Source organism: Acanthopagrus latus, chromosome 9 (genome assembly GCF_904848185.1).
Source record: "Acanthopagrus latus isolate v.2019 chromosome 9, fAcaLat1.1, whole genome shotgun sequence".
Lineage (NCBI taxonomy): Eukaryota > Metazoa > Chordata > Actinopteri > Spariformes > Sparidae > Acanthopagrus > Acanthopagrus latus.
The window spans coordinates 11,434,673-11,449,750 of record NC_051047.1 but is presented as its reverse complement, the minus strand read 5'-3'; the positions used below and the strand labels follow the sequence as shown (position 1 = coordinate 11,449,750).

At 43.0% G+C, this 15,078-nt stretch overlaps 1 protein-coding gene across 1 annotated transcript; it reads left to right on the top strand.

Moving 5' to 3' along the window:
* Positions 1-91: 91 nt before the first annotated feature.
* On the top strand, positions 92-14,690 carry xk (X-linked Kx blood group (McLeod syndrome)). Its single transcript, XM_037109747.1, has 4 exons — positions 92-1,491; positions 1,781-2,336; positions 9,244-9,506; positions 12,572-14,690. Exons 2-4 carry the CDS (start codon positions 2,092-2,094, stop codon positions 13,507-13,509), a joined length of 1,446 nt encoding a protein of 481 aa, XP_036965642.1. The 5' UTR covers positions 92-1,491; positions 1,781-2,091; the 3' UTR covers positions 13,510-14,690.
* The last annotated feature ends 388 nt before the right edge of the window (positions 14,691-15,078 follow it).

Here is a 15,078-nt window from a genome sequence, read left to right as displayed (position 1 = left end):
TGAAAACATTCAATCACATTTAAAACATAAATCAGAGATTATATTTCCAGATAATTATTGATGATGATGATGATGATGATGGTGATGATGTTGATGACCTTTTAGAGGCTGCAGAATTACTGTTCACCTTTGAGGAAGGTGTACACATTTGGAATGATGGTTGGGATGAGCCCTTTTGAACTCCAGATGTAAATGGCGACTCCTGTCTGTGTCCTAAACCCTGCAGATTCACATTTGCATAACACCAACTAGTTAATCGAAGGGTTAGATGTGGAACTGAATCACTATGTTCAATGTGTCCCCCCTGCTGTTCACACTCTCCAAAGAGCTGACCCCCTCCCCCTTTCCTGTCTTCTGTTTTCTTATTGTTTGAAACTGCCATTTGTCTTCTTTGTTCTAACTGTATAAAGAGCTGCGGTTTCACTTGCTCTGGGTCCACTCACCAGCTCAGATCCACTCTGTGCCTCTCGGCTCACCAGGTATTCTCTGTTTAAACACCACAGCAAACTATTCAACAGGACTTGATTCAACACCTTTCATTACAGCAATTTGATATAACAAAAAAAAAGAAAACACCATCTTATTAATGCAATTAATAATCAAAATAAATAAACAGAACATGCGAAAGAGTTAATAGAAAAACCATGAGTAGGAAAAGAAGGTGAGGGAAAAGAAAGAAGGAGCAAGTGAAAATCAGCATTATTGAAACATGTATTACGTAGAAAGGGTAACAGAACCAAGATATCTGTTGCTTTATTATAATGATGAAGAATGAAAGTAAATACTTTTCAACAGAGCACAACAAACATGTGTAGGTAGCCTCTCAAATAAAGTACAACAGTGATAAAAGCAAAAAAAAATTGTTGAACAATACCCACTAAATAGTAGACACACAAATGTAATAAAGGTTAAAATGTCAACGTGCATTATTATCTTACTTGAATCTCTCTTGTTATCAGGCCACTACAGTCCAAACTTTATTTCAAAGGAGTAGTTCACCCAAAAATGAAAATTAAATTTTTTTTAGTAACCCCCAAGAAAGTTGCATTTTGTTGTAAATAAAGTAAAATACCGTCTATTTTTTTGTGAAACCGCCCAGTGAACTGCATGGTCTCGCTCAACATTTGTCACCAGCATAAGTTGTGTTTTGGCGCTGGTCTATGCTGGTTTTTCCAGCAGGGTATTCTTGATAATTACGTGCTTTCACAGTCTTAGATTTCAGTAGTTTTAAGACAAACTGAGATTTATTTCAAGTTGAAAAATTCTCATTTAATTGACAAACATCACATGTGTAATCCATGACAGTGTAACGGGCTCAAAGAAATATTTGTCTCTTTCCGTTCACTATCATACAAAGTATTTCCTATGAGGGGAAACCGGACGGGGAGTGTCTTTGGTTTCTATGGAGCTATTGTGTTTTAGTCCCTCACCTACTTCAGTTGTTTGGGAGAGGGCTGCAACACTGTGCTGTGAAACTCCATCGGCACCAAGGTGAGTGGATAATGACTGAGTTTTAATCTTTTTTTAATTTTTGGGCGAACTTATCCTTTAATAGAAGTTAACCCCCCACCCCATAAAAAGGATAATTTAAAAAAAAAAATCAATCAATAGTTTTACAACTACTTGAATTTACTGGAAATCTTTTTTTTTCTTTAACTTTATGCTTTTGAGTCTAGTGTTTCATGTCCCTGGTTGAAATGTCCCTGGTTGTATGTGCCTAATGAAACGAGGCTGCTGCTCTGACTGAGTCCTCAGTGAGGTTGATGTGTTGTGTCTGCAGGGCGTTTCTTCTCCCCCTGGCAGCTCCTCGCGCGCCCCCTGCAGTCCGTCTCGTGCACGACACCTGGCCGGTACAAACATCCCGCCTGCCTCCTGATCTCACACGAGCTGCGGCGGCGGCGGGAGCCCGACAGAGCGCCGTCCGTCCCCTCTCAAGTCTCCTCTCCTCCTCTCCCGCGGGTCACTCGGCCCTCTGTCCGTCTGTCTGTCCGACTGACCGTCTGACCGCTCGGTGGGAACGTTATGGACGTGCGGACCCCGAGCGAAGCAGCGCGCCGCAGTCCCCCGGATGGCGGAGTCTGCTGAGTGAGGATGCGACTCCCCAGTTCCATCTTTGTGTCGGTGTCTCTGTTCACGGCCGAGACCACGGCAGCGCTGTACCTCAGCTCCACGTACCGCTCCGCCGGGGACCAGATCTGGCAGGGGCTCACGCTCCTCTTCACGCTCGTACCGTCCGTGCTGGTGCAGCTCACCCTCACCTTCATCCACCGGGACCTGAGCAGGGACAGACCGCTGGTTCTGCTGCTGCACATCCTGCAGCTCGGACCCATCGTCAGGTCAGTGTCTCGGCTGCTTGTTTATGCCTCTGGGTAACCACTGCGCTCCCCGTGCCACACGGCACGGTGAGTGTGTTGTCAGCCGCAGGTTATCGTGTCCGCCGCCGGGTCCTCTCGGTGGAACACGTCCCGGCCCGGCGACACATTAAGCTGCTTAACGTTACCGGATGGTTTGATGAATGCGTCGCGCGCGTGCTGTTGTTGTTGTCATCTCCTCCGGCCCTTCTCGTCTGAAGGCAGCCTGTTTAACATGCCGCTGCAGTCTATGTATGTAAGCCTGGGCCCCTCAGTGTGGACATGAAAAGGCCGATCAATATGCTTATCGATATATATGGGCTGCTGATCAGTACACTTTCCACATTAATCCCCCCCATCACAGTTTCATCACCTCCTTCATCGTCTGCCTGATTTATTAATGGCCCCTCCGTCTGAGAGGAGATTAGATCATCCCAGGTGAAGGCGCTTAGATCTGCATGACGATGAACCTTGAAAAACATCTGTGCCACATGTGTCTCAGATCATAATAGGTCGGATCTTTGCCTGTGTGTAAGCCTCGACCTGACCTGTATGGACCATCTGCCTCAGCTGAAGGAATCCGAGCCTAATCCTGCATGTAGAGAAACCTCCCTACTGTACACACAGACGGGCAGGCAGCCTGATGATGTTATCTGTACAAACAGCAGGAGATCTGATTGTGGTAAACATGAAGAACACCCTGGGCTCCCTCCATGGGAAACTGAGCCGCAGCTAAGGGGGTTTGGTTGGTTTTATAGATCAGTGGATCAACAGGAAATTAATCTAGGGCTGCAAGAAACGATTATATTTTGTTTGTGGGTTGTTGTTTGTTCTATTTAATGTAAAGTCCATCAGCCGTCCTCAAATGTCTTGTTTTGTCCACAACTCAAAGATACTCAGTTTAAGGCTGCAGAGGAGGAAGGAAACCAGGAAGTGTTCACATTAAGGAAGCCTGAATCTGAGACTTTTGACCCAAACTGAATAATTGATTACCAAACTAGTTGACTATCAATTTAACAGTTGCAGCAGACTGATCTGCAACTATTTTGGTAATCGATCCGCCAGTTTTCAGGAAAAGAATGAAAACAAATATGAATGTGAATAAACTTCAGCTGCTTAAATATGAGAATATGAAATCATCATCTCAGTCAACATGCACATGTGGTGGACACAAATGATCGATGCGGAAAGTGAAAGGCTGATCAATTAATAACGAAACAAAGTAATTGTTAGCTGCGGCCTGACTTAAGCGCTGAAACGATGAGTCAGTTCGTTGAACAGCAGCTCGACAGAAGATCGATCTAAAACAATCTTTGGCCTTTTAAGGTTTTATTGATTTCAAAGTGAAGCTGGTTACGTGGCAGTTTGTAATTTCACTGTCAGAGGAGAAAAGAAAAGAAAAGAAAAAACTAAAAGAAAATGTTGTCAAGACAAAATGAATCATCAGTTCCTGGGAAAAACCCTCAAAACACCACATAAATCCCAGTTTAAACAAAGTTCAGGCTGTAGGAAATCGTTTGTTTCTATTTTAGATGTTTTATTAACAGTTAGATAAGTTGATTTTAAGCTAGATCATGTAGTTTGAGTAGCAGAACAATTGATTAGCTGATCAGCAGAACAAGAACCAGCAGGTTTGATAGCTGATCAATCAATTAGGTCAGTCAAAGGTGGGGACGGTCAATCTGGAGAAAGGTAGCTGAATGTTTGGTGTTGTTCCCAGGTCGTCGGGTGGGCTACCTTTAGGTTAGATTTCAGCCCAAATAGCGACCCCAAGCGCTAGAATCGCCTAGCATCTTTCTCCAGAATCGCCTCCCTACCTTTAAATAAGTAAAATGTCAGATCTTCACTTCATCCAGCTCCTCAAAAGTGTAAAGTATGCTGCTTTTCTCAGTTTACATCAACACAGATCCAATATCCGTGGACCTTGGACCGTTGTTTGGATGGAAAAAAGCAACATGCAGACGTCACTCTGAGCTCTGGATTTGCATTTTTCACATGACCTGTTATGTGACCCCTCCATACGGGTACTTGTATGGTGTTTTTCTCTGCACTTTGTTTTATGCCTGAAGAATGGCCTGGGCCAGAAACACCTCATGTGGAGGTGATAAATGTTCACAGGAGCATTTATCCAGAGTGCAGACTCTGTTTTTGCATTACTGACTCTTGTTTCTGTCGAGCACCAAGTGTTCAACTGTTTTTAAACGTGCGTGCAACAAACTTCTCAGCCTTTTTCACTAACATAGTTGTAGGTTGCACTCACAACCACGCTTCCGGTTCGTCTCAGTAAGCTGTCTGAATATATAATGAGCAGGTTTAGCAGCTGATAGAGATGGTTATACTTTACTTCCATGTTTGACTTTCGTTGTTTCCCCCCTGTGTGTTGGCCTCCGCGGGTCTGACCCTGCCTGTTTCCCCTGCAGTGTGCGTTCAGATGATTACTGTTCAGGCTTCTACGTCTGTCCTCAGTGAAGAGCCGGTCTAAGAATAGCACATGTCACTGTTGCCTCCTTATCTCTGAAAACACAGCCGGGGAGAGTATCCGTCTCCACCGCCGACAGCGAGGCGGCACTTCCTCTTCTCAGAGCTGTCTCACCAGCCCAAAAACTACAACACTTCTCATATCGCAAATAGAGTACTCATCAACCTGTGTCATAGCAGGGTCCACAACAATCTCATCCAGCACTCTGTTGCTTCACCGCAGCCTCTTATCTAATTAAAACATCATTCTGATTCCTCCCGAGTGTACGTCAGGCATGTGTGATCATCTCGTCTTTCGCTACCGAGGTTTGATTAATCCGGCTGTGAAGCATGAAAGTACAACATGGGCCTGGGGAGCAGGCGTTTGACAAAATTATCTAAAACTCAAGGTGCGTGTATCCTTTAGGGACTGACAGATTTGTTTTTTCGGGGCAGATACTGATTAATAATAATCAAGGAGACAAGGAGTAAAGGTGCAATATGTAAGAATTGACCACCTGTCAAATTCACACTGTAAACAGCTCAAAACACAGCCGATAACCCATGCTAACTTTAGCTGCTGTTAGTGAACAGTGAACCCAGTTAATTGCGCAGTTAGCGAGTTCAGTGCTCAGGGCACCAGACTAACTTGCACCAGGGCATAATTTGGGTGCACCCAATAATACATTTTAATATGCAAATGTATGTTTTCTTCATTTAAATCATAAAAAAACAAATTGTGGTAACCTCATGTGTGCAACCAATGCAAACCCCTCACAGATTTTTGGACAGTCGCACCCTGGAGCCCTGAAAATGCTAAATGTTGATCCAGATAATCAGCCGGGCTGAGTGTTGATTGATTATGGAGTTGTCAATAACTGAGAGGTAGTGGATGTAATTTAGGGATTGTTGGAGCACTGAGGCTTTAGTATTTTTGTATTAAAATGTCTTTAAACCTGGACTAGCTGATTTTTTTTTTTTTTTTAAAAGCTACTTGGGGGCATCACACACAAGCTGTGAACACAACATTGTCCAATGTTCACTTTCTTTTAGCTCTGTTGTTGGCCGGCGTCAACTCCTGAGAGAAACACCTGGTTCTCTAGCTGCTAAATGTTCCAATATGTTTACCAGTTAGTCACTAGCTGTGTCCATCTGCTGTTTGGCTGTGAGCAGGTAGTGCACAGTGGAGTTTTTACAGCTTTTTCACAGGGATCAGCTGCCTGCTGCTGCTGTGGCTGCTGCTGGACACAACGCTGTGAGAGCGATTAGACTGAACCAAGAAAACAGTGAAGTCTCAGACCAGAAACCAAACAGTTGAACGAAGATATAAATCTGTGTAGAGGCTGAGGGAACTTCAGAGTTTGGTAATAATTTCCTGTGGGTTCATCATTGCAAGCGACAAATTTCACATGCGGATGTCATCTGATCTGATTAAAAATATTGATTAAAGCTGCTTTAATGTAAGAAGATTCTTCTGCTAACTCCACATTCTGTGTGGGAGTGATCTCTATCACATCATCCTTCAATGAGCATCTGAAAAGCTGCTCACAGACTCGACCTTTACACTTTTATTTATCTATATATTTTTAATCATGTCAGTGAGGCGTTCACTGTGCGTGACAGTGTAGTTCAGGCTGATAAACAGTCTGTCCCTCAGCACCCCATGTGGTTTAAATCCCCTTGCCTTGCTGTTTTATTGGCAATGTGTATCAGTGCTGCTTTATCAGCGCTGCATCGCCTCAACCTCTGGCCTTTATCCCACACCCAGCTCTTCAGCTGGTTTAGTATCTCACTGGCAGATGACTGACAGTGACTGTTACAGACAGAGAGCTAAATGCTGGTGGACATGTGTTAATCTATATTGATGATCAGTATTAAATGTTTAAAAATCACCTCTTCTAAAGCAGCTCACTATTGCTGCATTTCATAGTTCTTCACAGTGAGTTGGTGCTGAAACAGTCCAGCGGTCCTAATGTGGACCTTTGTTTTATTGAAGCTCTGTCAGTGCTTAAAGTTCAGTTAGTGCAGCTGGATAGTGCTGAGAGCTGAAACAGTCATTTGATGGAGAGGAGATTAATCAGCAGCAGTTTTTCTTATCATGTAAATCATCAAATCCTTTATCAAGCATGTTCTCAGGTTTCTCAAATTGACTCATTTTCAGGTTCAGAATTGAATTTTAGGATACTACTAGTAGGTTTACATGCTTTAATGCTCAAACAACACATCCGTTTTCTTTTACTGTACAGTGATGCAGCACTGTGTTCCCCCTCAGTCTGAAACGCTCTGTTTCTGTTCCTGTCTCTTTAAGCCCCCCCTTCTAAATACCCAGTCTGCGCTGATTGGTCAGCTCATACACACCTGAGCCAGCACTCAGTATTCACTACAGAACTCACAAGAAATCATAACTGATGGTGTTTAGAGAATGCAAGCACAGAAAATAAACACACAAACAATCATGAAAGCACAACTATGCCCAGCAACCAGCCATTTTCTTAAAGTGCTGTCTGATAGGGTGAGAATTATAAAAGACATAAACCCAAATTTTCAAAATTTGTTTTGCTCCCATTTTCACAAAAAAATAGTAAAAAATCTCAAACTTTTTTTTCTGAACACACAAATTTGTGTGAGCACTTCTCCGTTGACAGGATAATCCATCCACCCGACAGGTGAGGCGTATCAAAGAGCTGATTAAACAACATGATTAGCGTACAGGTGTGCTTTGGACTGGTCACAATGAAAGGCCACTTGCAGTTTTATTACTCAGCACAATGCCACAGATGTCCAAAGTTCAAATTGTTTTAAAAGCATCGGCTGAATCCCTTCAAAGTGGAAGGTTCAAGACAAAGCTGTGCTGACGGTTTTCTCAGTTTTTCTCAGAACCTTAAGTAACACAATTTCTTCACTGTTGCAGGAAGTGAACTGTCTTTGAGGAAGGCTCAGTGTGCTCAGCGTCTCTGACATGCAGGAAATGATCAGCAAAAGCATCTAATCTGTGAATCAAGAGTTCCGTCAGCTAAATCCGTGTATCACACTGTGCTGACATGACGGGAAGAATGCTGTTAAGTCTTGTTTCTTTCTTTCAGTACATGTTTTTTTTTGCTGTTTACTCAAACCAAAACTAAGACCAACAAGGAGAGACATGGAACAAATAACAAAAATGTACCGCTGCCACCATCGCTACAAGACAATCACAGAGGAAAAACTGAAATATACCAAAAAGTATCTTGTTAAAAATTGCAACTTTATCAAAATACAAAATACTGGTGTCGGAAATACAAACAGAAATTCTGTACAAACTGACATTATTACATTTTAGCCATCTAGTGTCTTAACAGTTCTATTGAAACAGTCGTCGAATAGCAACAAACTAAGTTCCGCATTTAAAATGAAGTCATTATTGTGTGTTATTTAAAGGAGCAGTGTGTAGTTTTGGAAAAGAAATTAAAGCTACAGAATTTTTTATGTTTACAGTATTAATGAGGTGATGATACAAACTCTGAATAAAAAAGCTGTTCTCAGAGGAAAATAAGGTCTCAGAACAATGTTTGAAGCTAGAACGTTGGCAGGGTCTGCCACATATAAACAAAGTAAAACTGTATGAAGTTGTGTTGTCCTTTAAGGTCAGTTGGTTTATTCAGTTTATTCAGTCATGAAAACAAAGACAGTTTATTTAGTTTGTTTAGGTATAAAAATGTTCTCTTTCTTTTCTGATTAGAAATTCTTCTTTCAAAACTACGTAGTGCACCTTTAATTTATCGTTAAAGTAACTTTGTGTTTACTCCTAATGTAGCCCACACTGATTTTTGCATTTGCAACTAGAGCACCGAATGTGATTTTTATTTGCAGAAGGCAAGTTTGACACAGCTGAGTCTGATTTGTTTTCTTTATTACAAGGGGCTCTGTAGCGGACCAGGGTTTGACTCCTGGCCCGGGTCCCTTTACTGCGTGTCACTCCCCCTCTCTCACCCTGTCACACTCTTCAGCTATCCTATCAGTAAAGCCAGAAAAAAGCCAAAAAAAACCCCACATATGTATATCGTGCCCAACACTCAATAGGATATATCTAACACTGCCTTTCTTGTGCCAGTCATGCTGAAAACCGACCGATTCTGGACCCTGGTGGCATCCTTACATTGAACATAGATTGAGGCAGTGGTTAAAACAGCTTTGTGATGTAGATTTGTCCAACCCATTTCATATATGATTAATGGTTAACCAATAATCGATTGTAATCAGCTATCAATTGCTGTAAAGTGATTTTGGATATTCGGTTAATGTGTGTGTGTGTGTGTGTATGTGTGTGGGGCTCCAGGAAGAGCAGCCTCTCTCATGATCATGCTAATGGTGAGCTGAATAAATTAAATTAGAATTAATTAAAATGATGTGGAAATGAAGTGATGATAAAGTCTTAACAGCGTGTGTTGGTGTGCTGCAGGTGTCTGGAGGCGTTCTGTATCTATGGCAGCGTGGGCAGCGTGGAGGAGCCTTATGTCAGCATCACCAGGAAGAAGCAGATGCCGCGCGGGGGTCAGTCTGAGGAGGTGGAGCGGCAGGTGGGGCAGGCGGAGGGCAAACTGTTTACACACCGAGCAGCCTTCGCCCGCACCTCTGTCATTCAGGCCTTCCTGGGCTCGGCCCCCCAGCTCACCCTGCAGCTCTACATCTGCGTCCTGCAGCAGGGGGTGTCCATCGGCAGAGGTGAGGAGGACTTTTACGTGTGCGCGGACTGTTTAGATTCAGTCCATCCCACTCCACTAAAAGAGCAATCTGTCCTCGCCTCCATCACCAGTCAACAGCCCCACTGTGATGTGGGCTGATCAACTAAGTGCCATATTGGAAATAAGAGGATGGTGTTTTCATGAGTCAAAGTGGTGTTATGTAACCGCCTCGCTCGGATGTATTCTCTCTGCCAGTTGGTGCAGATCTGGGGTCAGGCTGTCCAACTCTTTGTGTGTTGTGTGATTGTGTGTGTGTGTGTGTGTGTGTGTGTGTGTGTGTGTGTGTGTGTGTGGGAGACAGTTTTTCTGTTCCTGAGAGAGATTTAGTAAATGTTCGCACAAAGTCAAACGAGGACATCTGGTCGTCGAATAAGGACTCAATAAAAGATGTTATAAATACATAAATCTTGTTTCCTCAGCTTCCGGCTGTCTGACACTTCTATTTCACGCCCGGCGATTTAACAGCCTGAGTGCGATGAACAGGAGCTCTGTTGCTTTGAAGGACCTGTTCACATTTTTATGAGTCTGCGCTGCCGACGTTACGTTTTCTGATCATCTGTCCGTCCATCAGTACATACAGTGTGTCCCTCTGTCCTTCCCATTCTCGTGATGGTGATATCTCAGGAATGTCTGAGGGAGTTTATTCATGTTTGGCTCACACGTCAACTTGTGCAAAAATACGAGTGTGCACGCTCGTCCAAGCCAAAAAGAACAGGTGCTGAGTTGTATGTAAGGAAAGCTTGAAAAAAGACACGCTGCAGGGCACCATTATTCACAGTATTTAATGCACCAAAGTCGTGAAGTTTACAGAACAGTCACATGAGCAGTCTCCATCAGACAAACATCCACTCAGATTCAAGGATGAACCTATTGGTGTTTGGATTTCAAAGGTCAGAGGTCACCGTGACCTCACATAACATGTTAAACTCCACAACTTCAGAATTTGTATGCTAATGATGACAGAATTTCACACAAAGGAGATAATGAAGGGAGGAGATTTATTAAAGGTCAAAGGTCAACTCCAGTGTGACATCATAATCTTCTGAACAAACACAGTTTTGGCCACTGACATCATCACAGTTACTCAGCAGCAGAAGAGGAGATTGTGACCGTGTTTCACATTTGATCAGACACTGAATCAGTGCTGCTAATCTCAATCATCCAGGTGATTGTAGAGATCTTCTGCAGGCTTACAGGTTCAGAATTTGAAGCCCTTTTTGCAGCAACAAACATACAACTTTGTGTTTTGCATGAATCATCTCTATTGGCCAAGTGAGCTTGTGAAAACACACAAGATATTCGACTATTAATTGTTTCTCTCAGTGAACTTAAACACTGACAGACATACAGCGGGAGTCATCCACTAGCTCAGTAGTTTTGCTGATAATGGACTTCATGTGATTGTCGTTGCACCATGTGATGAAGCTCTCCATCAGTCCTCTCTTCTCCGCTGTGTAAATAGTCTCTGAGTGAAGACAGCATGTCTCTCATTGGTAATTATCCCCTTCAAAGTCTTCACTACATATACTATACAGTCTGAGTCTGGACAGAAGAAAGATGGAAACTGTAACTTCACTGGTGTACGGAGGGGTAAAACCGTGAGGTGGGAATTGTAGTTGCTTGCTGTAAACATCCCTTCTGTTTGTTCTGGCACTGAAAAGATCCCTTCATTGTGTGTTTCCACTTGGGGGACAAAGTCCACAGTCTCCTTCTGAACAACATAACAATAAAGCTTCAGCAGTCTGAGTTAATCAAATCGAGTAGGTATCCTCGAGAGTCTTTTTACCCTAAAACTCCCTCTCTGTCCCTGGGAACAGAGAATGTGAATTGTGTATTTAAAAGAGGGATTGATTTGATTAATATCAGAAACTCTTTGGAATATTTTTTTTGGCATTGGTGGATTCTGTCCTCCATGATTTTGAGTGGAAGCATATTAGGAGAGGTCCAGTCTGCACATTCAGCTGCAGCAAATGTCAGAAAACAACTATTTGCTATATAAAGACATAATGTAGTGAAGACGACCTGAGCAGAGTGACCTCACACTCCCTCCATGTGTTATTGTTATTATTACTAGTGCGATTGATCTTTTTCCGTCTGGCAGAGTGTGTGTGGAAGTGCATGTGAGTCCACTCCCCTCTGAGCTGTTGGATTGCTTACTGAAGCAAATAACACCCAATATGACCATCATCTAGCTTGACTTGGTCCACTAAAGGGTAACTTAGTTCCTCCGTGCTGTCCAGAGCGGTGGAGGTAAAGAGGGCAGGGCACGTCGGGGCAAAGGGGGAGGGGAAGTGTGGCTGACACGCCGGTTTGTTTTGGTCTAACATGCTGGTGCTGAACTGCGACCTAGTGGGGCTCAATTTGGCATTTGGGACCTCTTTAATAGCCAGAGTGAACAATAAGAATGATGACAGTTGTTATTTTTATACAAGTTAGTTGGACTGCTCAAAATGATTTGATTTTTAATTAACAATTTTCATTTTCGCCAAAGAAGCAATTGCAATTATTGTGACGTTTCATGTTTTGTTGTCTGCACCGGACCAACATGTTCTCTTACACCTGAAGAGCATGATTTGTAGACCAGTGCAACACTATAGTATTTAATCATAATGCTGTTTGTCACACATTTGACAATTATTTACAGTAATATAACTTTATTTGTATTTATACATTTGGGTATATTTCATGGTACAGGCTGAGAAAACCAGCTGACATTGCTGATTCAGGGTTTTTACACAGAATCTCATGAATGTCTGTTGACCAAAAAATAAAATGAGTGTGGGAGAAATTTTAAAAACTGATGTAATTATATTTTTGGTCATTTACAGGCTTACATGGATACTATGACAGTTTTATCATACATTTTTTTTTCTGCTGTTTATTCATATAAATAGTGAAACAGTATGTTTAACAACATCAAACTGTTCTATAATAATCAAGTGATTAACATAAAAGATGAAGAAGTCAGCCTTGTAGCTGGGTTTGTACTGATGATGCATCAGGATAGAAACACAAACTTAAAGTGATGATGTGTTTCTCTCTCAGGCACGCTGATGGTGATCTCCCTCCTGTCTATCGTGTACGGAGCTCTGCGCTGCAACATCCTGGCCATTAAGATCAAATATGACGACTATGAAGTGGACGTCCGGCCCATGGCCTACCTGTGCATTTTCCTGTGGAGAAGCTTCGAGATCGCCACTCGTGTGGTGGTTCTGGTTCTGTTCAGCTCTGTGCTGCAGCTCTGGGTCCTGCCTGTGGTTCTGCTCAACTTCCTGGTTTTCTTCCTCTACCCCTGGATCCTGTTCTGGCAGAGCCACTCGCCATTCCCTGAAAACATCGAGAAGACTCTGACCAGGGTGGGAACCACCATCGTGCTCTGCCTGCTCACCTTCCTCTATGCCGGCATCAACATGTTCTGCTGGTCGGCCGTGCAGGTGAAACTGAACGACCCGGACCTCATCAATAAGTCCCAGAACTGGTATCGCATGGCTGTGTACTACATGATGCGCTTCATGGAGAACGCCTCACTGCTCCTGCTGTGGTACATCTACAAAACAGACTTCTACAAGTTCATCTGCGCCCCGCTGCTGGTGCTGCAGCTGCTGGTGGCCTACGCCATCGCCATCTTCTTCATGCTGGTCTTCTACCAGTTCTGTCATCCATGTCGGAGGCTGTTCTCCTCCAGCATGAGCCAGGGCCTGTGGGACTGCTCCTCCCTGCTCTGTCTCATGTGCAGCCCTGCTTCTCCACAGAGCAGGCCGATGGGAAAGTCGGTCCTGGCGCCAGCGAGCCCGACCACGGGCAAAGAACCGCCCACTGACAGAGCCCACGACTCAGCCAGTGACAGCACCGAGGACATGCCTAACGACACCACGTATGACATGCTCAATGATACAATCTACGACACTTCTAATGAAGTGGGCAATAATACATGCAGTGGAATCAACGGAGACATTAACCACAGCGTGTCCTGCAATGTTTAAACATTGTTTGACGTGCCATTCAGAGGACCGACTCTGACTCTATCATACCCTCTGTAACCTTTTAAGTGCCACATGAATCCCCCTGTGAGTTGACTATACACTTTAAAGGGACAGGTCACGCCAAAATGTGAACCATATACCTGTAGTGGTATTTATCCATCTAGATTGTTTTGGTGTGAGTCGTCCAGTTTCAGAGATTTTGCTGTAGAGAAGTCTTTCTTCTCTTGAAAATAATGAAATTAGACGGCACTTGGCTTGTGGTGGAAAAAATATACATGTGAAAAACTCAACAGCAGACCCTTGGTATTGGTGTTATTTAAATCATGCAACCACAATGCTGCCTGTTTATAGCCTCACATTAGCTTTTTCCTCGTTGCACTTTGACCGATACCTCTAACACTCAGCAACCCACATCAAAACAATCTGGATAACCAGTTCTACAGGTAAGAGAAAAAATACGGTATGTATTTTCCATGTTGTGGGTGTCATGGGGTGACTTGTCCCTTTTTAAAAAATCCTGTTTTGAATCTCAGTATTCATATATCTGGCTCAACTCTGTTTTCTACCAGTATCTCCTCCTACATGAAGCAAATGTGTCCTTAACTGGAGATGTATTCTGGCTGCGAACATGCATCGTGTTAACTTGTTCTGACTTGTTCTAACAGCCGACATCCTGGACAATCTGCAGCCTTTAACACAAACCCATGGACAGCCCCATCACACCCATCTTTAGTCTGGGAGACTGTGTCCACTTAAATGCTGCATTACTGATCACGTGGAGCCATGCATTTGAATTGATTGTATTTAGTGTCTTTTTTGGCATGGAGGTGTGCATGAATGAAGCCTCAGACCAGGTGTTACTCTCCATGTGGGGGGGAGCTGTGAGTGTTTTGTACAGGGTTACTTCTGAACCCCCCTAGTTTTATGGCTGCAAGCAATCAGCTTTTTTTACTCCTTGATAAGAGCTTTATCATGAATAATATGTGCTGCTTCTGTGGTGTATTTGTGCTTGATGATGAGATGTGAAACTCCACATATTGTCCCAAGAGCCTGTTCGATCACCAAACACATTAAAGCACGAGCATCTCCAGGTCGTCATGTTTTCGCACGTTTACAAAAATGGATTTAAGTGGCTTTGGTTCAGCAGCAGCTGTAGTGATGTGAAACGCTTTGTTTGGATGTATTTTTCTAATTCACGCTTGTTACGTCTGTCAGCTCTGCGTCTGTATGTCTCATGAGTTAGAATATTTACACACAAGTGCGCACAGAAATTGATGATATCTAAAAACGTTTGGAGTAGTATCACATCATTTTGCTTATTTTAAACCTGTTCGTATATTAATGTGTGTGAGAGGGAATGTTAGTGTTGTTTGTCTTTGCACTAACTCCTTTTTGCAATGTATCTGCAAAGGGACAACCACCCTGGTATGCTCCTAATGTTTGTACAAATATCCTTTGAAGCCAAAAAAATATGAAAACTCTACTGTACACATCAAACATTCTCATACCGAGCAAGATAAAAGACATTTAAAGATAAGAACCTACTAAAAAATCTTAATAAATTTATAT